The sequence below is a fragment of the Rhincodon typus genome, chromosome 17 (assembly GCF_021869965.1).
Source record: "Rhincodon typus isolate 14 chromosome 17, sRhiTyp1.1, whole genome shotgun sequence".
Classification (NCBI taxonomy): domain Eukaryota; kingdom Metazoa; phylum Chordata; class Chondrichthyes; order Orectolobiformes; family Rhincodontidae; genus Rhincodon; species Rhincodon typus.
Window position 1 is genome coordinate 26,549,827 of NC_063348.1, and position 20,685 is coordinate 26,570,511.

General features: G+C 39.3%; 1 protein-coding gene across 1 annotated transcript in view; it reads right to left on the reverse strand.

Annotated features, from left to right (window-relative positions):
* swap70b (switching B cell complex subunit SWAP70b) overlaps window positions 1-20,685 on the reverse strand; it is a 107,308-nt gene that overhangs the window by 22,648 nt on the left and 63,975 nt on the right. Inside the window, exons 6-7 of the mRNA XM_048607108.1 lie at window positions 19,659-19,767; window positions 14,415-14,596 (exon numbers count right to left, since the gene is read on the reverse strand). Coding sequence (XP_048463065.1) covers window positions 14,415-14,596; window positions 19,659-19,767 — 291 coding nt within the window. The remainder of the gene's footprint in view (window positions 1-14,414; window positions 14,597-19,658; window positions 19,768-20,685) is intronic.

Consider the following 20,685-nt stretch of genomic DNA (forward strand, 5'->3'; position numbering starts at 1 on the left):
CTCCCACCTATCCCCTCCTCCCACCTCAAGCCCCACCCCCATCTCCTACCTACTAACCTCATCCCGCCACCTTGACCTGTCCGTCCTCCCTGGACTGACCTATCTCCTCCCTACCTCCCCACCTACTCTCACGTTTAATGGCTCCATCCCCGCCTCTTTGACCTATGTGTCTCCTCTCCACCTATCTGCTCCTCTATCCATCTTCTATCCGCCTCCCCCTCTCTCCCTATTTATTTCAGAACCCCCTTCCCCTCCCCCATTTCTGAAGAAGGGTCTAGGCCCAAAACGTCAGCCTTCCTGCTCCTCTGATGCTGCTTGGCCTGCTGTGTTCATCCAGCTCTACACCTTGTTATCTCAGATTCTCCAGCATCTGCAGTTCCTACTATCTCTTTCCACTGCTGCTCTCTGTTTTCTATGACCAAGCCAGTTTTGTATCCAACTATCTAGCTCACCTTGGATCCCATGAGACTCTACCTTTTGTACCAGCCTGCCATGAGGTACCTTATCAAGTGCCTTACTAAAGTCCATGTAAACAACATCCACTGCCCTTCCCTCAATCATTGTTGTCTCCTCCTCAAAAAACCTCAATCAAGTTGGCAAGACATGACCCATGCTGCCTATCACTAACAAGTCCTTTCATTTCCAAATGTGAATAAATCCTGTCTCTCAGTATCTTCTCCAACAGCTTCTGCACCACTGATGTCAGGCTCACCAGCCTGTAAGTATCTGGATTATCTCTGTTTCCCTTCTTAAAAAACGGGAACAACATTGGCCATTCTCCAGTTCTCTGGAACCTTGCCTGAGGCCAAAGAGGATGCAAAGATATCTGTTAAGGCCCCAATTTCCCTAACCTCAACATCCCTCACAGACCTCTTTTTGGTGAATGCCGGTGTAAAGTACTCATTAAGGATCTCACCCATTTCCTCTGGCTCCACAAATAACAACCCTCTTTTAACCATTAATGGGCCTACTCTTTCCCTAGCTACTCTCTTGCTCCTAATATAAGTATAAAATGCCTTGGGATTCTCCTTAACCCAACTGGCCAAGGATATTTCATAGACCATTTTAGCCCTCCTAACTCGCCATTTGAGCTCCTTCCTATTTTCTTTGTATTCTTCAAGGACTTTAACTGATTTCAGTTGCCTAGACCTTAGGCATGCTTCCGCTTTTTATGACTAAGCTGATAATTTCCCCTGTCATCCAAGGTTCCCGAATTTGCCATTCCTGTCCTTCGTTTTCACAAGAACATGCCTGTCCTGCACGCTAATCAACTGATCCTTAAAAGACTTCCTCCAATATCCTGGCAGGGAGGTTTGATAGTGCCACTCGGGAGGGTAAGATGAAGGTTTTAGAGAGGGTGATGAAAAGACTTCTGAAAATGACTTTGAGGTGAGAGACTTCAATTGTATGCATAAATTGGCAGTGCGTGGGTAGTTCTCCTCAAAGAAAAGAAGGTTGAGATGAGATTGACAGAGACCACCAAATCATGAGGGACCTAGACAGTAGATAGAAACTGCTTCCATTGGTAAAAAGGTTCAAGAACCAGAGGACACCAAATTAAGGCAACTGACAAAAGAACCACTAATAAAATGAGAAACAGGAGGAATGAAGCAGCGAATAGTTGGGACCTGGACTGCACTGACTGTTGTGGTGGAGGCATAGTATGATCACAGTCGGTATGGATTTTTTTGAGCAAGGTTATATGTGAAAACTTTACTGGAAGGTTTTTTTTTAAAGGAGATAACAAGAAAAAAAATTCAAAATTAGCTCCATGCCAGGAGGCAAAGGGTGATAGTCAATAGGTGTTTGTGTGACTGGAAGCTTATTACCAGTGGGGTTCTGCAGGGCTCAGTACTAGGTTCCTTGCCTTTCATGATAAAAATCAATAACTTAGGCTTAAATGTAGGGCACACAATTAAGAAGTTTACAGATCATACAAAAATTAGCCATGTAGTTAATAGCAAGGGAGAGATCTGCAAATAACAATGGTTTGGTAAGGTGACAGAAATGTGATAGATGAAATTCAATAGAGAAGTCAGAGTTAATGCATTTGGGAAGGGCAAGCAAGACAAGGGAATACAAGATAGCTGATAGAATATTGAGAAATGTAAAGAGAGGGAGATTGAATTGCCCATCCACAGATCCCTGAAGGTAGCAGATAGGTAGATAACGTGTTTATTCGGAAAGATATAGAATACATAAGTGAGAGGTTGTGTTGAAGCGTTATGAAACTTTATGAAACATCAAATAGGAAGGATGTGTTTACTCTAGAAAATATGGAGACGATTTATGAGAATTTGTCAGTTGTGCAAAATTCTACACATAAGTGGAAAGTGAATGTTTGTGAATGTGGTCCCAAACAAGAGGGCTGCTTTGTTCTAGATAGTGTCAAGCAACCACCTTGGGTGTGGAAATTTAGTGTGGTTACTTTTACTGAATTGTGACAAGGTAGATAGATTTTCATCCAATCCCTGTCCTAATGCTTTTTCACTACAGGTCTGACTGTGTAGGGAAAATCATAGGGATTTTTGGCAGACGTCAACAGGTCACCTAAACTAGGTCCCTTGAGATTAAAAAGAAACAAACATCACAGCTGTTCAAAGCCACAGATACTCCTGCAGAGTGCGATAAGCTCATTATCTAATCTTTAAATAGTGCGCTGCTCAGACTGGTACTGTTATAGAAATACTGTGTTGAGGATCTAACAGCATTACCTTTTTTTTTACAGTAAATGTTTGCAAGTCCAACAGAAACCGTATTCCATGTCATCCATCACACTTTTTTCAGGAAATTAAAAAATCCAAATGCTGCTTAAGTTTAAATCTAAGAGCCAATAAAGTGCAGGATCCCTGAAATAATCTAACAAAGTTACAATTCTCAGCAGGTTTTAGAAAAATTACTGGGAGAACCAACAGCCTTGCTACAGCTGCCAAAAATTGAAAAGAATGCAAAGAGAAGTTAAATGTGAAAGTGATGATTGCATGCAGAGCAAATTCACATTCACCTCTCAGAGCAACTTTCTATCTCATTAACATAGCACAATGTTAAATTAGGAAGTGCTCAGACTTCAAGTTTAAAAAAAAATTCAGACCTCAGCAAAATTTATATTCATAGATAATTGTTTGAAGCATGAACACATTGATCTGGCAAATAAAAGTTCCATCATTAAAGGTTCTCACCTATGTCCTTAGGCAATTAACCTGCAGTTGATTATTTTCCATGTTCGTACATGAACGAATCGTCAATTAGGGCAAGTTATTCAAAGGTTATTTGGACAGTAGGGTGGCAATTGTAGAAGGACAGGTGTGGGGAAGCAAGGAAAGTATGCACTTGAAGGTAAAAATGAAATTATTCTGTGTATTTGTGGTATCTACCAACATGTTCAATGCCGTGCTCCGCCCTGTTTTCTGGATCAGTTGCTCCCAAATTGATTTCTAACTTATCTCAAACTTATAAAAATAAATCAATAAAGCCAAGGTACTCCAGGCCCTTTCCAATCACTGATTTCAGCAGACCAGCCCAGCAGCAAAACTGGATATCCAATGGAGTATTTTAAAATGGGAAGATTTGTTTTAAATATACTTCTATATTGTTTGAATTTTTTAGACTGCTTCCTTGTACAATAATAAAGTGATACAGAAAGTCAAAGTAGTAAATTAACCACCAAAAACCAAGATTGACTGCAAAATCGAAAGGGTAAGTTTGCTAATCACATCAAGCTGTGGTAACTTTCAATTTTTAACAAGATTACGCTAGAAGAATAACACCAACTTGCTGAAAACCTTTTAATAGCCTCTCTATAGATACTCCTTCCCTGAAGATGCTAAGTACAGTTTAGTGATAGTCAGTCATTCAGGACAATTCTAAGGGACCATTTCAACCTTAGCTCAGATAACAAGCCATCCCACCATGGTGCACATCATGACTGACCTGGATTCTGATTATGCCGATTGACTGTTTAATACTTGCACTCTCCCTGAGGGTCATCACTTGAAAAATGAAACCTGGGAATAGTTTCACGACCATTTTAAGAAAAACTAACTCAACACACATTTCAGATCAAATTGGGGCTATTCTGGTCCTCATAATTCTGTAGTATACTACTGAATATATTTAGCTACTGAGTCATTTGGTGAGGTTTCACATGGCCAACCTGTGGTCTGCAAGCTCTCGACAGGTCCCTCTGAAATAACTCCACGGAGGCCAGTATCCCATCACCAAGTCACCTTTTATTACACATGGAGAGTCCTTGATATTGATCCAGCTTCCTGAGAGGCAGCTCTCAGAGTGAACAGGATGTCTGACACTCCTGTTCTTACCTGTAGCCAGGGCCTCCTGGTTGGACCAGATTAACATCCCCAGTCAGCGAACTCATATTCTATGAGGTCCACTTGGCTGACCTCATTACATTCACTACACACACACACTTCCTTATTAACACACTGAACGTGAAGAATTCTAGATAAGAATCTTAAAACTTGCAATCACAAAAAGAAAACAAATTTAAAAACCAACTAGTTCAACAAAGGGCTGGAAGTTAATTTCAGGCAATCTTGGACAATATGCTTCAGCTACTCAATGGAAAAGTGTCCTCAGCCATTCAAGGAACTAAAGTATTTTACATTTGCTGATATAGCAAATAGGGTTATCCTTCATCACCAGCACATGGAGAAAATTCATTCAAGATAAATTGAAGATATTCTAGAATATAAAGACTGTGATGAAGTATTATTTGCTCAGCAAACTGTAGTATTTTACACAATGTACAACTGGAGACATAGATGTGGATAGTGATTGAAATCAGGTGGATCTTGTTGACTACGAAATCCTTGACTTGGGTTGTTAAACTGGGCCAATCAGGAAAGCCCTGGCTGACCAACGTAAACAGGGGATTTCGAATCTCCCCAGTTCAGATGACTGACTCCGAGCTGGTTGGTCACAGATGGTGTACTGTGCACAAGTAAATAAAGGGTGACTTGGTGACGGGATACCAGCCTTTGTGCGGTTATTTCGATGTGGATAAGCAAAATCTTATACTCGAGAGAAAAGACTACCTGCCAATGTTTAATCCTGCTTTTTTTCTTATGTTTCCCCTAAATTCCCACACCACCTTAACCATACTTTGTTGAAAATAACTGGTTCCTCCTGGTAACCTGATGTATTCAAGGTACAAACTAAACTCAAAAATAACCACACTTCAATCATGTTACTAAGCTCGCCTGCAGCTTCTTTTTTAAAAAAAAAATACATTCATGGGACATAGGCATCACTGATAAGGCCTGCATTTATTGTCTATCCCCATTTGCCCTCAAGGCGGCTCTGGTGAGCTACCTTCTTCAACCACTGCAGACCATGTGCAGCTCGGAAGGTACAGAGACATAGTCCCTTCACAGCAGCGAAAGAACAGAGACATAGTTCCAGGTCAGAATGGTATGTGGCTCGGAGCTGATTTTTGAGGGTGAAATACTCCCGTGCATCTGCTGCACCTGTCCTTTTAGGTGGTAAAGGTCACAGATTTTAAATATGCTATTAGAGAAGTCTCAGAGAGTTGCTGAGGTGCAAACTCTAGTTGATACACACTGCTGCTATTGTGCATTAGTTTCTGAATGCTGCATGGATCTTGCTGTATTTCAATATGGACTGCTTCCGTACTCGGCGAGTTACGAATTGTGCTGAACAATAAGGAATCATCAGTGAATGTCTGTGCCTCTGATCTTATGTTTGGAAACAGGGGCATTGATGAAGCAGCTGAAGATGGTTGGGCATAGGACATTATCCTGAGGAACTCCTGCAGAGATGTACTTGTTTGAAATGATTAACATCGAACAACCTCAACCATCTTCCTTGTGCTAAATATGACTGAAACCAGCCGGGTTTTTTCCCTCATTCCCACTGACTCCAGTTTAGCCAGGGAAGCCAAACGACTGTCTTAGCAATAAATATGTAATTTGAGAGTTTTCAAAGAGGAGTAAAGACTACACTGCTGGTCTCAAGGTATTTTCACGAAGAGTGATGAACTTCATGTTTTACCACTGTGACTATACAAACAAATGGACGAAAAGTTAGAGAAATTAAATCAAAAATGAAGGTAGAAACAGCAGAACCAAAACAGTTACTATGACTAAATGCAGAAAGTGCAAGGAAAGCAGATCAGAAGATGAGCTGTACAAAGAAATAGTGCAGAGTAGAAGGTTCAACAGCAAAACTGCAATTCATGGTTACAAAATAATTGTTCTCGCTTTGTGCGTAAAGGAAAGAATGGAAACAATCTCATTGTTTGCGCTTGCGTTTGTGCAGAAAAAAAGGAAAGGAGTAATCCAAAACAATGTGATAAGGACTTGACCTACATCCAAAGTTAATTAACCTGGCCCTGCTACAGAAATGATAAATAGAACTGTCAGTTTGGAATATTTGAAAGGTTTGGTACAGAAAGCAGAAAATTTCTTGTGAAATTGTTTATAATACCAGGTAAACAGGTGCATTATTAAGAGCACCATTTGGCCTCACTGCTTGCTCCTTCAAGAGTCAAAACTGAACCTGTTTCGTAGAAGCAGATGTAAACTGATTTCCTCATCAGTCAAGAATCCAAGGTTACTGGGGGCGGGGTTTAGGCAGAAAAGTGGTGTTGAAGCGACAATCAGATCAGCCTCAAACTTATCAAGTGGTGGAGCAGGGCCAAAGGGCTGAACAGCCTACTTCTACTCCTATATTGTATGTTTGTGTTTAGCTCCCACACATATCTTGAATTACACGAGTAGGTTTTCCATTTAGGCCTGGACTATGTTTGCAGAAATACAGATAACCATGAGAGGATAATTTACAAAACTGAATGCCTGAGAGATTAGTGTTACAACTACAGACCCTGCCCAATTATATCTCATTGGTAGATTATCTCAACAGTACACATTTACTCCTTATTCCCCCCACTTTTAATAAACAGCTTCCTCTCTAATTCCTTGACATCAACAATAAAATCACAGGTCACCACCCACTCCATGCAATGATTAATCTAGGAATACAAGAACAAAACATTCATTAATTTTCCTCTTTTACCTGAAAGTAAGCATCGAGTACTGGGGTTCAAGAAAAAGCAGTAACCCTATGATGCAAATGCATCCTTGCCACTGGTGAGATGGCATGAATATTTTGCTCACAACTTACACATTTTTGTTTGGAGTGGGTCACTGTATTTCTCCCACTCCGAAATTCAGAATTACCTCTGTTAACTCAAAATACTCTCGATATATGGCTGTGCCTCTGTCAACCAGCCAAAACATAGGCTGTGGGTAAACCACCTTCTGTACCTCAGACTCTGCACAGATTCTACAGAGATTAGATGATTTCATTTTTCTCTTAGAACATGGTGGATCTTTGGAACTTTCTTCTGGAAAAGGTGGTCATAGCAGAGTTCTTGAATAATTTTAAAGTACAGTTAAATGGATTATTTTGAGTGAGAGGTTGAAAGGTTATCAGGGTGATGAGAATGCAGATTTAAGGATAAGATCAAATCAGTCATGATCTAATTGAATGACTGAGCTGGCTCAAGGAGCTGATCAGCCTCCTCCTGCTTCATATGTGTCTCAAAACCAGCTCAATTACATCAAAGCAGTAACATTTTTAAAAAAACTTGGTTTGGTTGTGAAAGCCATCAGTGAAGGAAAGCTGGTGGAACTACAGGAAATCAATGTCTGACTGCCCAATAGGATGTAATCCAATACTGTACTCAATCCAATACTGTACTCCAGATTAAGTAAGGCAACCAAAGTCAATTCACACCAAAGGAATACAAGGGACAACAGACTGCAAATGTTGCAATTTGAAACATGACCATTACAATATATGATCCTTGTTCGTTCAATAATAAAAGATGATTACATTTGCTCATAGGTTAACACTTTATAAATGTGCCACAGTTACCAAATCCAGAAGGGTTCCAACTTTGCTTGATCTAAGCTTGCAGTAGCAGTATTAAAACTCACCTTATTGAGTCAAGTCTCGGTATTGGGAGAAAATCAGCCACTCAACCTTTATTTCGATAGTGTTCAGAGTCCTCAATGGATACAGGAAGAATCAGTTTAGTCTGATATGTTCTCAAATGTTCAGACAGGTATAAAGTCATGAAATGAGCCACTTGTGTACAGAACTAGAGGGTATTCATTTCCATTGTGGGTGAAATGAAATTAAAAAATGTATGTCTTGTCTGCAAAACCAAATTATTTAATGACTGAAATGACTAATGTTAAACCTAGACTCTAAGCTGAGCTGGTGTTGCAGAAGATATCAAGCAGAAGAAAAGAGCTTTGCCACACAATGATATTCAGGATGATGATGGTGGACAGGGGAGCAAGGTGCACCTTTAAGATGATAAATAGCATCTATTCACGGAGACCTGGACCAATTCTCCCAGTATCCAAGGATAGAGCAGGTGCTTTTAAATATTATATGAAATGAATAAAATTGTGCACTTTATTTTAGTTAAATGTTTTGGCTCTGATTACAATGGTGTGTTTGTTTATTGTGAAAGATAGTAGTTAGTGATGCAATAATTATAAAAGAGTTCCTAGGTCTAAGATCGGAAGACCCATTTCAAACCTTTGGGAAGTGATAGCATGTCCAAGACTTTCAACAGGAAAGGAAGGTTAGAGATAAGGAAGCAGCTTGCAAAGTCAAACAAGTCAAGGGTTGCCTTTCGAGAAGAGCAGTAATAATAGTGTGAAGAATAGTGAGGCAATACCTGAAAAGAGAGAACCAGTTGAGAGGTATTTCACCACAATAGATGGTGAAATTTGAATTCAATAAAAATCTGAGATAAAGAAAAGCTAGTCTAATAGCAACTATGAAACTACTGTCAATTATCATAAAATTCCATCTCGTCACCAGTATCCTTTAGGGAAGAAAATTGCCATATTACCTTGTCGAGCTTACATCGAACTCCAAACACACAGCAATGATAATGACTCTGAACTGCCCAATGACCATTAAATGATAGACAATAAATGCTAGCCTAGTCATAGATCTCGCAAACAAATTAAAAAAAAATCAGTGAGTATCTATGCCCATATTCGCAATTTTTAATTTCCCCTTTATTTATCCAATTCTCCTTTGAATCCTCCTGTTGCCTCTGCCTCATCAGGCAGTGTACTGTAAAACTTCCTAGTGTTATATTCTATTTTTTAATGCATAAAGCACATTAATTGCTGCCACCTCCTATAATTTGTGGACAAATATCCCCTGTCTCCTCCTCTTTGCATTCAATTTAAAAAGCATACCACCAAGCTTGTATTGGTTCTGCTTACTTTTTGTTCACTCATGGGGTGTGGGCTACGGTGGCTATGCCAGCATTAATTGACCACCCCATGTTGCTCTTGAGGTAGTGTTAAGCTGACTTCTTGTCTGTAGTCCATTTTATGACTGTATCATGTTATTTAACTTTGCTTTGCTTCTGGGCTTAATCTCCGATGAAAATGTGGTACATCACACTCTTCTGCCATGCACCGTCCATACCACCAGCCTGTCAATGTCTTTAACTTCTGCAGTGTTTGATGCAGTCCAAGTCTCAGGTCATCTCCAAATTTCAAAATTGTGCAGAAACAAGTAGCATTTTACCAAATACCTTACTTCTCCATTTCAGGTACTGCCAGTGTTACTAATATTATCTTGAGTTTTATTGTATCCAGTATCCGAGGAACCTCATTTATCATAGCTTTGACAAAGCTGCTTTAAACTAATTATTTACTACTTTAGCAATGTTGCCCACCTCTGCCAATAGATCCTAAGTCAATTCATTTGCTCCTTACATACCTCTTATTGTTAATATGCCTTCAGATAACTTTTAAAATGCCTTTTGCATTATTACCAATCTATTCTTCATACTGCCTCCTCATCCTTCATTTCCTTTGTCACTTGTCTACATATTACGTTCAGTCCAATTCTTCCTTGTGTTATCAAACATGCAAGTTATATGCCCCATTTTTTGCTTCATTCTTCTCTCCAGCTCCTTCATTATCCAGCCAGCTTTTGCTTTGGTTGTCTTGCCTTGGGGAAATAAATATAGAATGTTCCTGTACATTGTCCTTTTTAAAAGGCCATCCACTGCTCCATTAAATGTTTTGCTGCTTGCCTTATTGGGGCCACATCCATTTTCAATTCACTGAAAATGGTCATTCTCAAATTAAGTATTTTCATTCTGGACCATATTTTGTTCTTCTCTGTAACTAATCTAAATCTCATGGTATTACAATCATTATTCCCAAGGGGTTCCCCACTCTGTGATATTTCCATTTGGTCCACTTCACTAGATACATTAATCCTTCCTTCCATCTGGACAAGAAAGTTCCTTTCTGATATTCACCAATATGAACCTTGCATCTTTTCTCCCAACTCCCTCTTCCAACAGCACCAGTTAAATCTGCTGGGAACTCCATTCTCTGATCTGTTCAGGTGCAGCTTGTTTATCTTAAAGAGGTCCCTCCCATTACGATGGTCAATTTCCTAAGACCCTGAAGCTGTTATTCCCAACCCATGTCTTTAGCCTCTCTCATATTAACCTCTCTCATCCTTCTATCTCTAGCAATTGGCAATGGAAGTAGCCAGAGGTTGATACTTTAAGGCTCAGCATTCTAACTTCCTCTTTGTCTTTTTAAACTTTTACCCTCTTCTTTCCTACATCATTGGTTCTATCAACAACCATGGCCTTTGCTCAATTCCTTTTGCTCAGAATCTTCTCCGTGGAATCATTTATTGTGTAACCAGGAAGACAACATATCACACACACCGAAGATAGCAGAACTGCCAACTTTCTAATTCCCCATTACTACTGCATCCCTACACGTTTTCCTCACTACCTGTGCCAGGATGACCTGCTGTATTCAATGTTAAATCCTAGTCAGAAAGTATTTCACTCCCAGCAGATTCTGCACTGTATGCCTCGTCCTATCCTTCAAGAAGACCACTAACTTCCTAGTCTGTAATGGTAGGCGTAACCGCTTCCTGAAACTGCAATCCTGAAAATAGTTAACCAATGTGTACCGTACAGTGAACCAGCCCTCAAGTTCCTTAGCCAGAAGCACAAGTTCAGGCAACAAGAGGCACGTCCTGTAATTATGGACATCTGGGAGACATTACTGGGATTGCAATAAAAAAGCGGTCTCTGAATTTCTCGTGCATGCTGCACATTCCACATCTTCCGTCACCTCAAATTCTGGCCTTCCTTGATGTCATGCTCATTCCATCCCTCTTACATACCCATACCCAACCCCAAGATTTCAGGGTCTCCCAGCTCCTTAAACCACAGATTTCCATCCATAAGCAGGACAGAAACGCATCTATCTCTGGATAAACCCTCACAATCATTCAATCCCATAGACAGAGACATTATTGGTGCTGAGTAAAGAGAGCTCATTGTAACTTAAAACCTAGGCCTTTGTGCCAACTGCATTAAAATCACCATACCTAACAGCAGGACGAGACCATGTAGCCCCTACATTCCGGTTTGCCATTCAATATGATCATAACTGAACTCTTAACCCACTTTCTCATCTTATCCTCGTATCCCTGGATTTCCTTGTTGCCCAAATAATTAATAATCTCAGTTTTGAATACATTCATTGACTGTGTAATGACAGTACATTTGACAGAAATTCCAAAGACTAACAACTCTGAAACAGTCTCATCTCAGCTGAAATGGTGGACCCTATATCTTGAGAATATGACATCTGGACTCCCAACAGATTTTAAACATTAACCCTCTAAGAATCTTATTCATTTCAGTGAGAGCATCACTCATTCTTCTGAACTCCAAACTATTCAATTTCTTCATCTTGGGTGAGCATTGTCATCACAGGAATCAATCAAAAGCACCTCTACAGCATCCCCTCCCAGACCATAAGGCAAGGCTTCGTGTTTTGAAGGCTGTCTGCAGTTCACAATTCAGAAGTGATCATTTTCAAGTGCAGCTGGAAACTTTTAGACTGTAAGTTGTCATTAAGTGCCTGGTTTTGGGGGTCTGTTGGTTTGTACAAGGTTCATTGGAGGTTGGATAACTGACATAACAGTCTATTAGTCTCTCAGTCAATCTTATAACAATCATTTCTTAAGTTGGTGAAAAATATACATTTTGTTCAAGCCTTTTGTTTTTGCTGTCATCAGGACATTTCCCAAATGGAGAAAGCCAACATTTATACTTGATGAGAGAGTGCTGATTGGTTGTCAATAGAGGTGTTGCCATTCAATATTGATTGCCAGTTAACAGCCAAGCTTTTTTAATTTTAAAACCAAGCCAGTTGATTCTGATTGGTCATGACATTGATCTGAGAAATGAACCAAGCAAGTGGCTGTCACCTACTTTGTTGAGTTGAAACAGACACAATGTGTGTATATGTTCTTTCTGTCTGCAAAGAACTGGCCCTCTATATTAAAACGTGTAGCCTGCTTTACACACAAGTACAACACACTTCCAGCCTGACTAACAACCCTAAATTGGTTGCCAACATAATTCGTCACACATTCAGGATTATCCAGTGAGTGTTGTGTAATTGCACAATCGCATCTAATGTTAGACACTGTCTTGTGAGTTTTGCAAGCGTGGGCTGGTCGGCTACAGTCAGTACCTTGCCAGTTGGGAACAGCTGAAGTGATATGCTGTTTGATATGATCCACCAGTCTTTTGGGCATGCAGCCTGCATACCTATCATCACACCAGCACTGAAATTCCAGGGGAATCAGTTAGCTCAGTTGGCTAGAGGGCTGGTTAGTGATGCAGTGTGCTGCCATAATGGGTGGTGATGGCCTTAGTTGTGTTATCGCTGGACTGTTAATTCAGAGACCCAGGTAATGTTCTGGGGACCTGGGTTTGAATCCTGTCATGGCAGATGGTAGAATGTGAATTCAATAAAAACCTGGAATTCGGAGTCTAAAGATGACCATGAAACCATTGTCAATTGTTGGGAAAAATCTATCTGATTCATTAATGTCCCTTAGGGGAGGAAACTGCCAGGTCTGGCCTACATGATACTCCAGATCCATAGCAATGTGGTTGACTCTTAACTGCCCTCTGGGCAAAAAATGCTGGCCTTGCCAATGATGCCCTCATCCCATGAATGAATGAATGAAATAAGAAGGTCAAGTGCTAGTTTAATTCCCACAACCAGCTGAGATCACTATGAAAATCTCACTTTGTCAACCTCACCTGGGACGTGGTGACTCTCAGATTAAACCACCACCAGTTGCCTCTCTGTAATGAGAGAGCAGCTGTACCCTCCTCTGGGACTGTGGCGACTTTACTTTTATTTTACCACATTACTCATTTGTGTGATACACAGAGTGGATTTTTGGCTTGATGGCAGCAATCTATTAATGTTCTATTAAGGAACACCAGTTATGTTGTTACATGAACGCCGTTCAGTTAGCTTCACCTGGTGGTGTGAGCAATGCATATGATTAAGTACGAAGATTGTATGTTCCAAAGACCAGCAGATTGTATTAAAGAGCATGTCCCTTTGGCTGTTCACAACAAGCATGAAATTGACTGTACCCAACTAGCCCATGCTTGCAAAACTCACAACATAGCGTCCAACATTAGATGTGATTCTACAATTGTACAATTGCTGGATAATCCAGAATGTGCAACGAATTAGACTAACAACCGAAACTGTCAGTTGTGTTCACAATGTGGTGCACTTGTGTGTACTAGAAACTATATATATTAATATGAAATGGAGGTACTGGTGTTGGAATTGGATAGATGAAGTCAGAAATCACATGACACCAAGTTATAGTCCAACAGGTCTATTTGAAATTACAAGCTTTTGGAGCATTGCTGCATCATCAGGTGAAGTTACCATGTCTCCAACTGACGAAGAAACAGTGCTTCGAAAGCTTGTGATTTCAAATAAACCTGTTGGATTATAACCTGGTGTCATGTGACTTCTGACATATTATTACACAGAGTCCTTTTCTTTGCAGGCGAAAAGAACATCTACACACACTGTGCCTGTTTCAACTCAACACAATAGGTGCCAGCCATTTACTGGTTCATTTCTGACAGCAATGCTCTAACCAACCTCAGCTAACCTGCCTCATTTAAAATTTAACAAAGCCTGGCTGTTAACTGTCAATCAGCATTAATGAGTGTATTCTTTGTGGCAAAACCTCTGCCAATCGACGTACACATGCCAGCCAATCAGCACCCTCTGCAGCATAAATGTTGGTTTTCCTCTCAAATTTTCATACTTATGACATGTCCTGATGAGTGCAAGACAAAAAGCTTAACAAAATATGTACTTTCTAAACAATACTCATATTCTGTACTACCAAATGACGTGTCTTAAATTATTGGTTACCCATTTTCAGGAAAACCGTTTCTCACTTCTTTAGACATATATCTCCAACAGTAGCTCAGATCAAGTCTTCCTCACCTTCCGCATTTTCTCCAATTCTTGCTGTTTGTCTTCGTTTGCCATTTGCAGCTCTTTCATTCGTTGTGCTATCTCCTCTTGCTCTGCTTGTATTTTCTGTCGTAGCTCTCGCCGTTTCTGTCGTCCTTCCTTGTGTGGAGGAAGTCTCTGGTCCCTCAAAAAGTTGATGGCTGTTTGAATAGCTATTTAAAATGAACAAAGTCAGAAAACAAACACAAAGTTAGACTTATCAGATGTTACAGAGTCAAAGTTACCACTGTTGGTGTCCCTATGGTTGACCAGCAGTCATTCCACTTGTATGAGTGCCAGAATGCACCAGAGTGGAATGCATTTACCATGTCACGACTGCTTTTCAAGTCTGATTTCCTAGACACTAAGACCAAAATTTATGATCTCTTGAAGTCTGTAAAAGATACTGTAATAAATTAAGCTGTTGAGACTCCGGGGCAAAGTTATTATTAAAACCTATTGGCTTTAAAGGAAAACTATTTTATTAACTGGAACTCTTTCTTACATTATTACCATATCAATATAATAATGAATTCAGAAACAGGAAAGATTCAACAAGGGCAAATATTATGCAATCCAAGATGCAGCTGGAATAGATGTACATATGTATTCAATGTGGTAAGCAGGGGCCTTCTCCCTGGACTGAGAGACATAGGTTCAAGTCCCACCTGCTCCAAAGGTGTGTAATAACATCTCAGAACAGATTGATTAGGAAAATAGGTGAAATAATTTTTGTTTTAAATGTGGTAAGGTTGGTTAGTTGACCGTTTTCCCCATCTAGGAATATGTCTCTTCTGTATCACACTAGTACAAATCTAATCTTAAAGGAGGTGAAGAAATAGAAAGACCTGCTCATGAATTATTGAAGTTGGCAGGACAAAATGAGAAGGTTATTTATAATAAAAAAAAAGTGGGATCTTTGACTTTGTTAATAGGGAAATACGGTACAAAAGTAAAGAAGTGATGATAAACCTTTGTGACACACTGACTAGGCCTCAGCTAGAGTACCGTGATCAATTCCAACACCATCTTAAGAGGAGGTGCTGCAAAGATTGACTGGAATGGTACAATGGTTGAAGGACACCATTTATGAAGAGGGACAAGAGAAGTAAAGCAGAGAAGGTTAAAAACATGTTTGACAGAGTGCTCATGAAAGATGTTCATAGTTTTCAGTGGCGGAAAGGTTAGCAATCTGCTGACACAGATTTTAAGTTGAGTGGCAAAAGAACCAGAGACAATAGAAAAGTGTTTTTATATACATACAGAAATCTATCAACCAAAATGCACTTGAGGAAGCACGTAGAGCACCTGCAAGGAAACAAATTATGGAAGAGGAAAGAGTAGAATTAGTGTGATGAACTGTATACCCCGACTAACCAGCTGAGGGCCTGATGGACTGACTGGCCTCCTTCTGTACTGCCTCATTCTCCGATTCCAAGCCTACCCACATTTATTTTACTTGGAGCCCTCAAAGTCAAATAAACTATTTTCAACCCAACCATATGTTCAAGATGGAAAAAGAGTTTAATTGCACACTAAATCAGCTAGCTGGTTCTACAAAGCTGTGATACACTCACGTAAATGAAAGAACTCCACAGAGTCTGGGATCCTGTCACCAAGTCGTACTTTACTTACCCGTGGAGAGTCCTTCACACTGATTCAGCTCCCTCAGAGCCAGTTCTTATAGCGTCAGGGTGTCTGATACTCCTTACCTGTCAGCCAGGGCTCCCTGATTGGACCATATTAACAGCCCCAATCAGGGAACTCATATTTTATGATATCTACCTGGCTGACTTCATTACAATCACTACAATAACCATGATAAATTCAAGAGAATGATAAAGGTTAAGCATTTTCTTAACTCAAAATTAATTTATTCTACTAATTCCCTGTCTACATAAATTACATTATAGATTTTAATTTAAACTATAAAAATTGTAATATTTAGATATAAGTGAAACACTTTGGGGAGAAGTTGTTTAGTTGAAGAAAAATCATCAATTTGCACGATATCTCTAAACATTTATTTAAACTTTGAAATATCCCCCTATTCTACTCAATTAGAGAAAATCAGCCTGTTACAAAAAAACCTACATTTAATTTCCCAGCCCATCAAGGCCAGCTTGAACAACATATTCCAAAACTGTCTTCTGCTGAGTTGAATTAATTAGATATTGGCCTTCTGTGCTTTCTTGGTGATAGATATTAACCACAGCACTCAAATATAAGTAATGTTTCAAGCACTGACAGTGACATAGGATTCACAAATTTATTTTTCAAAAAGGAATTATAAAGGAGTTAAAAAATGTCATCAGAAAGCTGCAAACTCCAAAAAGTACTTCAAATCACCAACAGAAATCTACGGACATTTTGCTGACACACCCACTTTCAAAACATTGAATAATTCAGTGAAAATTACATATAATTTGAAGATTACGGGAGTATTGATCCAGTGGATCAATTAATTTTTACTTTTTTCTCAAATAATCTACAGATCCTTATGAATACTCCTGGTCAATGGAAAGGATGAAGTTGCAAATTGAAACAAGGTTTTCCCTTTTTTAAAATTCTTTCATCAATTGTGGGTACAGCTGGCATAGCAGCACCTATTATCTATTTCTGACTGCCCTTGAATTGAGTGCCAGGCCATTTCAAAGAACAGTTAACAGTCAACCAGATTGCTGTGGTCTGGAGTCTCATGTAGGCTAGATTTCCTTCCTCAAAAGGGACATTAGTGAATTAGATGGGTTTTTATGGTATTTGATGAAAATTTCACCCTTACAATCTCAATTTGAATTGAAATTGCTTTTGATTCCATATCTTTTGTAATTGATGGGATTTTAAATTTCACCAGCTGCTGTGTTCGGATTTGAAAGCATATCCCTAGATGATGTGCCTGGGCCTCTGGATTATTAGTCGCCACTTGGTGACGATCTCTACTTACAATGAAATAGAATAAAATCACAAAGCAGATGTGTTTCACCTCTCATGGGCTATTCAGAAGGCACATTGGTACAAGTAAAGAAGCAGAGCAAATTTCCACCCTGCTGATTTAGGAAGTAAGAGAAGAACATTAAATCAAGTTCACTTCTAATTAATATTCTAACAAATCCAAACTGAAACTTTAGAATGCTCTACGATATAGCGCACAGCCACTGTATCATGAGAACCACAAAAGGTATCTCCAATCATTTGTCTACACTATCCAAAGTAATCCTTTAAAAATGAGCCAGCAAATGCTATATACTCATTAACATTTGGCAGCATACCAAGTTGATTGATGCAAGATCAGGGAATGGAATACTTCACCGTTATAACACTGAAGCTGACTCTAATTTCTGTTTTCATTCAAAGAAGACCACATCTTGTTACAAGATGACCATTAAATGTCAAGAACACACTTGTATTCCTTTTCACCTTATGTTGACCCCAAAGTGCTTTGAGATAAAGTAACTTTGAAGTTTACTACTGTTGTGATTTACCATCAGTCAATCTATACGAAGTAAGGTCCCACAAACAGCAAGAAAATAAATTCTTTCGTATTGGTTGAGGGATAAATGCTGGCAGGACACAAAGAATACCCCTACCTTCTTCACATTGTGTCAAGGCAACTTTTGCATCCAGCCAAGATGACAAAAAGCCATTAAATGATTTAAAGTCTTACCAAAAGATGGCAGCTTCACTAGTGCAGAATTCCCTCAGCATTATACTGAAGTATTGACCCATCAGATCAAATCTTTAAGATATTTGAAATTGAGAGACTTGAGCCCATGAATTTTTGAGTCAGCAGTGAGAATGCTATTTCTGAATTATGATTGATATTATGGTTATGTCTACACTGTCTTTGTTGATTTGCCTCACCTATCCAGCATTTTGTTGCTGATATAACTTGGCCAGGTTTATCTAGACAATCTCACTATCCCAACAAGATGCAAGAAGAAAATAACTTATGTATACTGCATTCCTGTGATGTTAGATCATTTAATATTAACCAATATCACTCAAATAGAAAGGAAATTAATGGCCCCAGTAGAACACAATGATTAATATCTCCTACAACTTGAGTGCACACGCCCACTGAATTGCAAACAGTAAATAATGGTCTGTTCTTCACACGTCTAATTCAACCTGGGGCAACAAATTGAAATAATATAGAATGAAGGCAGATATGGTATTAATTCCTGACATTGTATCACAGTTACATAATGTATGTATTAATAACAGAAAGAGACAAATAATTCATTGTCTCATCTATTTTCACTGTTTTTGCCTACCAGAGGTGGGGATATTCACTCAAGATTGCACAATGTTCAACACCATTCATAATATTTCATTACTGAAACAGTTAGAATTCTAAAGCAGCCAGAACTGGACAATATATCCGGTTTAGATAGATAAGCAGCAAGTAATATTCATGCCACACAATTACTAGGTGATGACCATCTCTAACAAGAGACAATCTAATTATTTTCCCAAGACATTTTATGGTATCGCCATCTCTGAATCCCCAACTATCAATATCCACATAACAAAAACAGAACTGAACTAGCCATATAAATACTGTAGCTACCAGAGCGGATCAGAGGCTGGGAAAACTGCAGTAAGTAACTCATCTCCTGTCTTCTCTAAAGCCTGTCCACCATCTATAAGGTGCAAGTCATTGAATACTCTCCACTTGCCTGGATGATGCAGCTCCAACTCAAAAATCTCAACTGAATCAAGGACAATGCTGCCAACTAGATTGGCATCCCACCTAACACTTTCAGCATTCGATCCCTCCACGACTAATATGCAGCAATAATTGTGCATACCATCTATGAAGCAGCAATTCACCAAGGCTCTTTTGGCAGCACCTTTCAAACACATGACCTCTACCACTTAAACATATGGGAACAGCAACATTTGTAAGTTCTCCTCCACCACACCACAAGTTCCTTCACTATCACTTGGTTAAAATTCTGGAACTCCCTCACTAACAGGGTACCTATACTACATGGACTGGAGTAGTTCAAAAAGACATCTTGCCACCATCTATGCATAGGTAATCTGGGAAGGGCAATAAAACTTGCTTAACCTGTTATGCGTACATCCTGTGAACAAATTTTCAAAAATATGGTATGTAATACGGTTGGATTAGTTTTGTGGATTGCATATTCTGATTCACACAAGATTGGCCAATAACAGCCTCTGTTTAGGAAGGTTGTAGAAGCTTGGATATTAAAAATGAGTCCTTACCTTGGATCCATTCTTGTTTCTTCTTCTTGTCGGATGCACTAATTTCGAAACTTTTATCAGCGCATTTGATCATCAAGAGGCATTTCCTTCCATCTTTGTCTGGTAGAGACTGCAATGGAAATCAAATAATTTTGTTTTCAAAATCTAATTACCTTTTTAGACAAAGTTACATACATTTTGTACATTAGGACTTCCTACTAATACTAAAACACACCATAACTTCTGATGTTCTCCCTATTTGCTCTAAAGAACATTACTGTAAACAATATTTTAAAAAGATCTTTAGCCTCAAAAGATTCATATGATCAGGAACACGAGCCTACAAGTACCTGGCATTTCCTGGATTTAATTACCTGATAGATTTGAACTAAGATAGAAGGACTTTAGAATCAGCATGAAGTCATCAGGCACACCACAAATGGCTGGCAGTCTGATGGGGCACACTTCCTGAGAGTTATCATCAGACCATAAACATGATGCCATTGCTGCACTGTTGGAGATGGATAATGCCAAACTAGAGGGATGAAAGAAAATTGTACAAAGAACTGTCATTCGCAACCTCAGGATGTTAAGCTGCTTCGCACCAATAGGATCACTTTTTGAAGTGTATTACTATTGTTATGTTGTCAACTTCCAGGCAGCACCATCCTACAATCAGGAGATAGGATGTCATTAGCCTATTTTTATATTGTTGGCTGAGGGAGCAAACTTGACTCATCCCTCTAGTTTGGCATCATCCATTTCCAACAGTGCAGCAGTGGTATCATGTTTATGGTCTGATCACCGCTCTCAGGAAGTGTACCCCATCAAACTGTCACCTATTTGTGGGTGTGCCTGATGACTTCATGCTGTTTCTAAAACCTTCCTATCTTAGTTCAAATCCTTCAATCTTCAAAGTGACACAATAAGGCCTTGGACATTTGTCCAAACAGCCAGACAGTAACTGGATTCATATTTATTTAATATTTATATTAAAGAAAATACCTACTTCAACACAATATCCTCTTGCTAATGCATTGAAGGATAA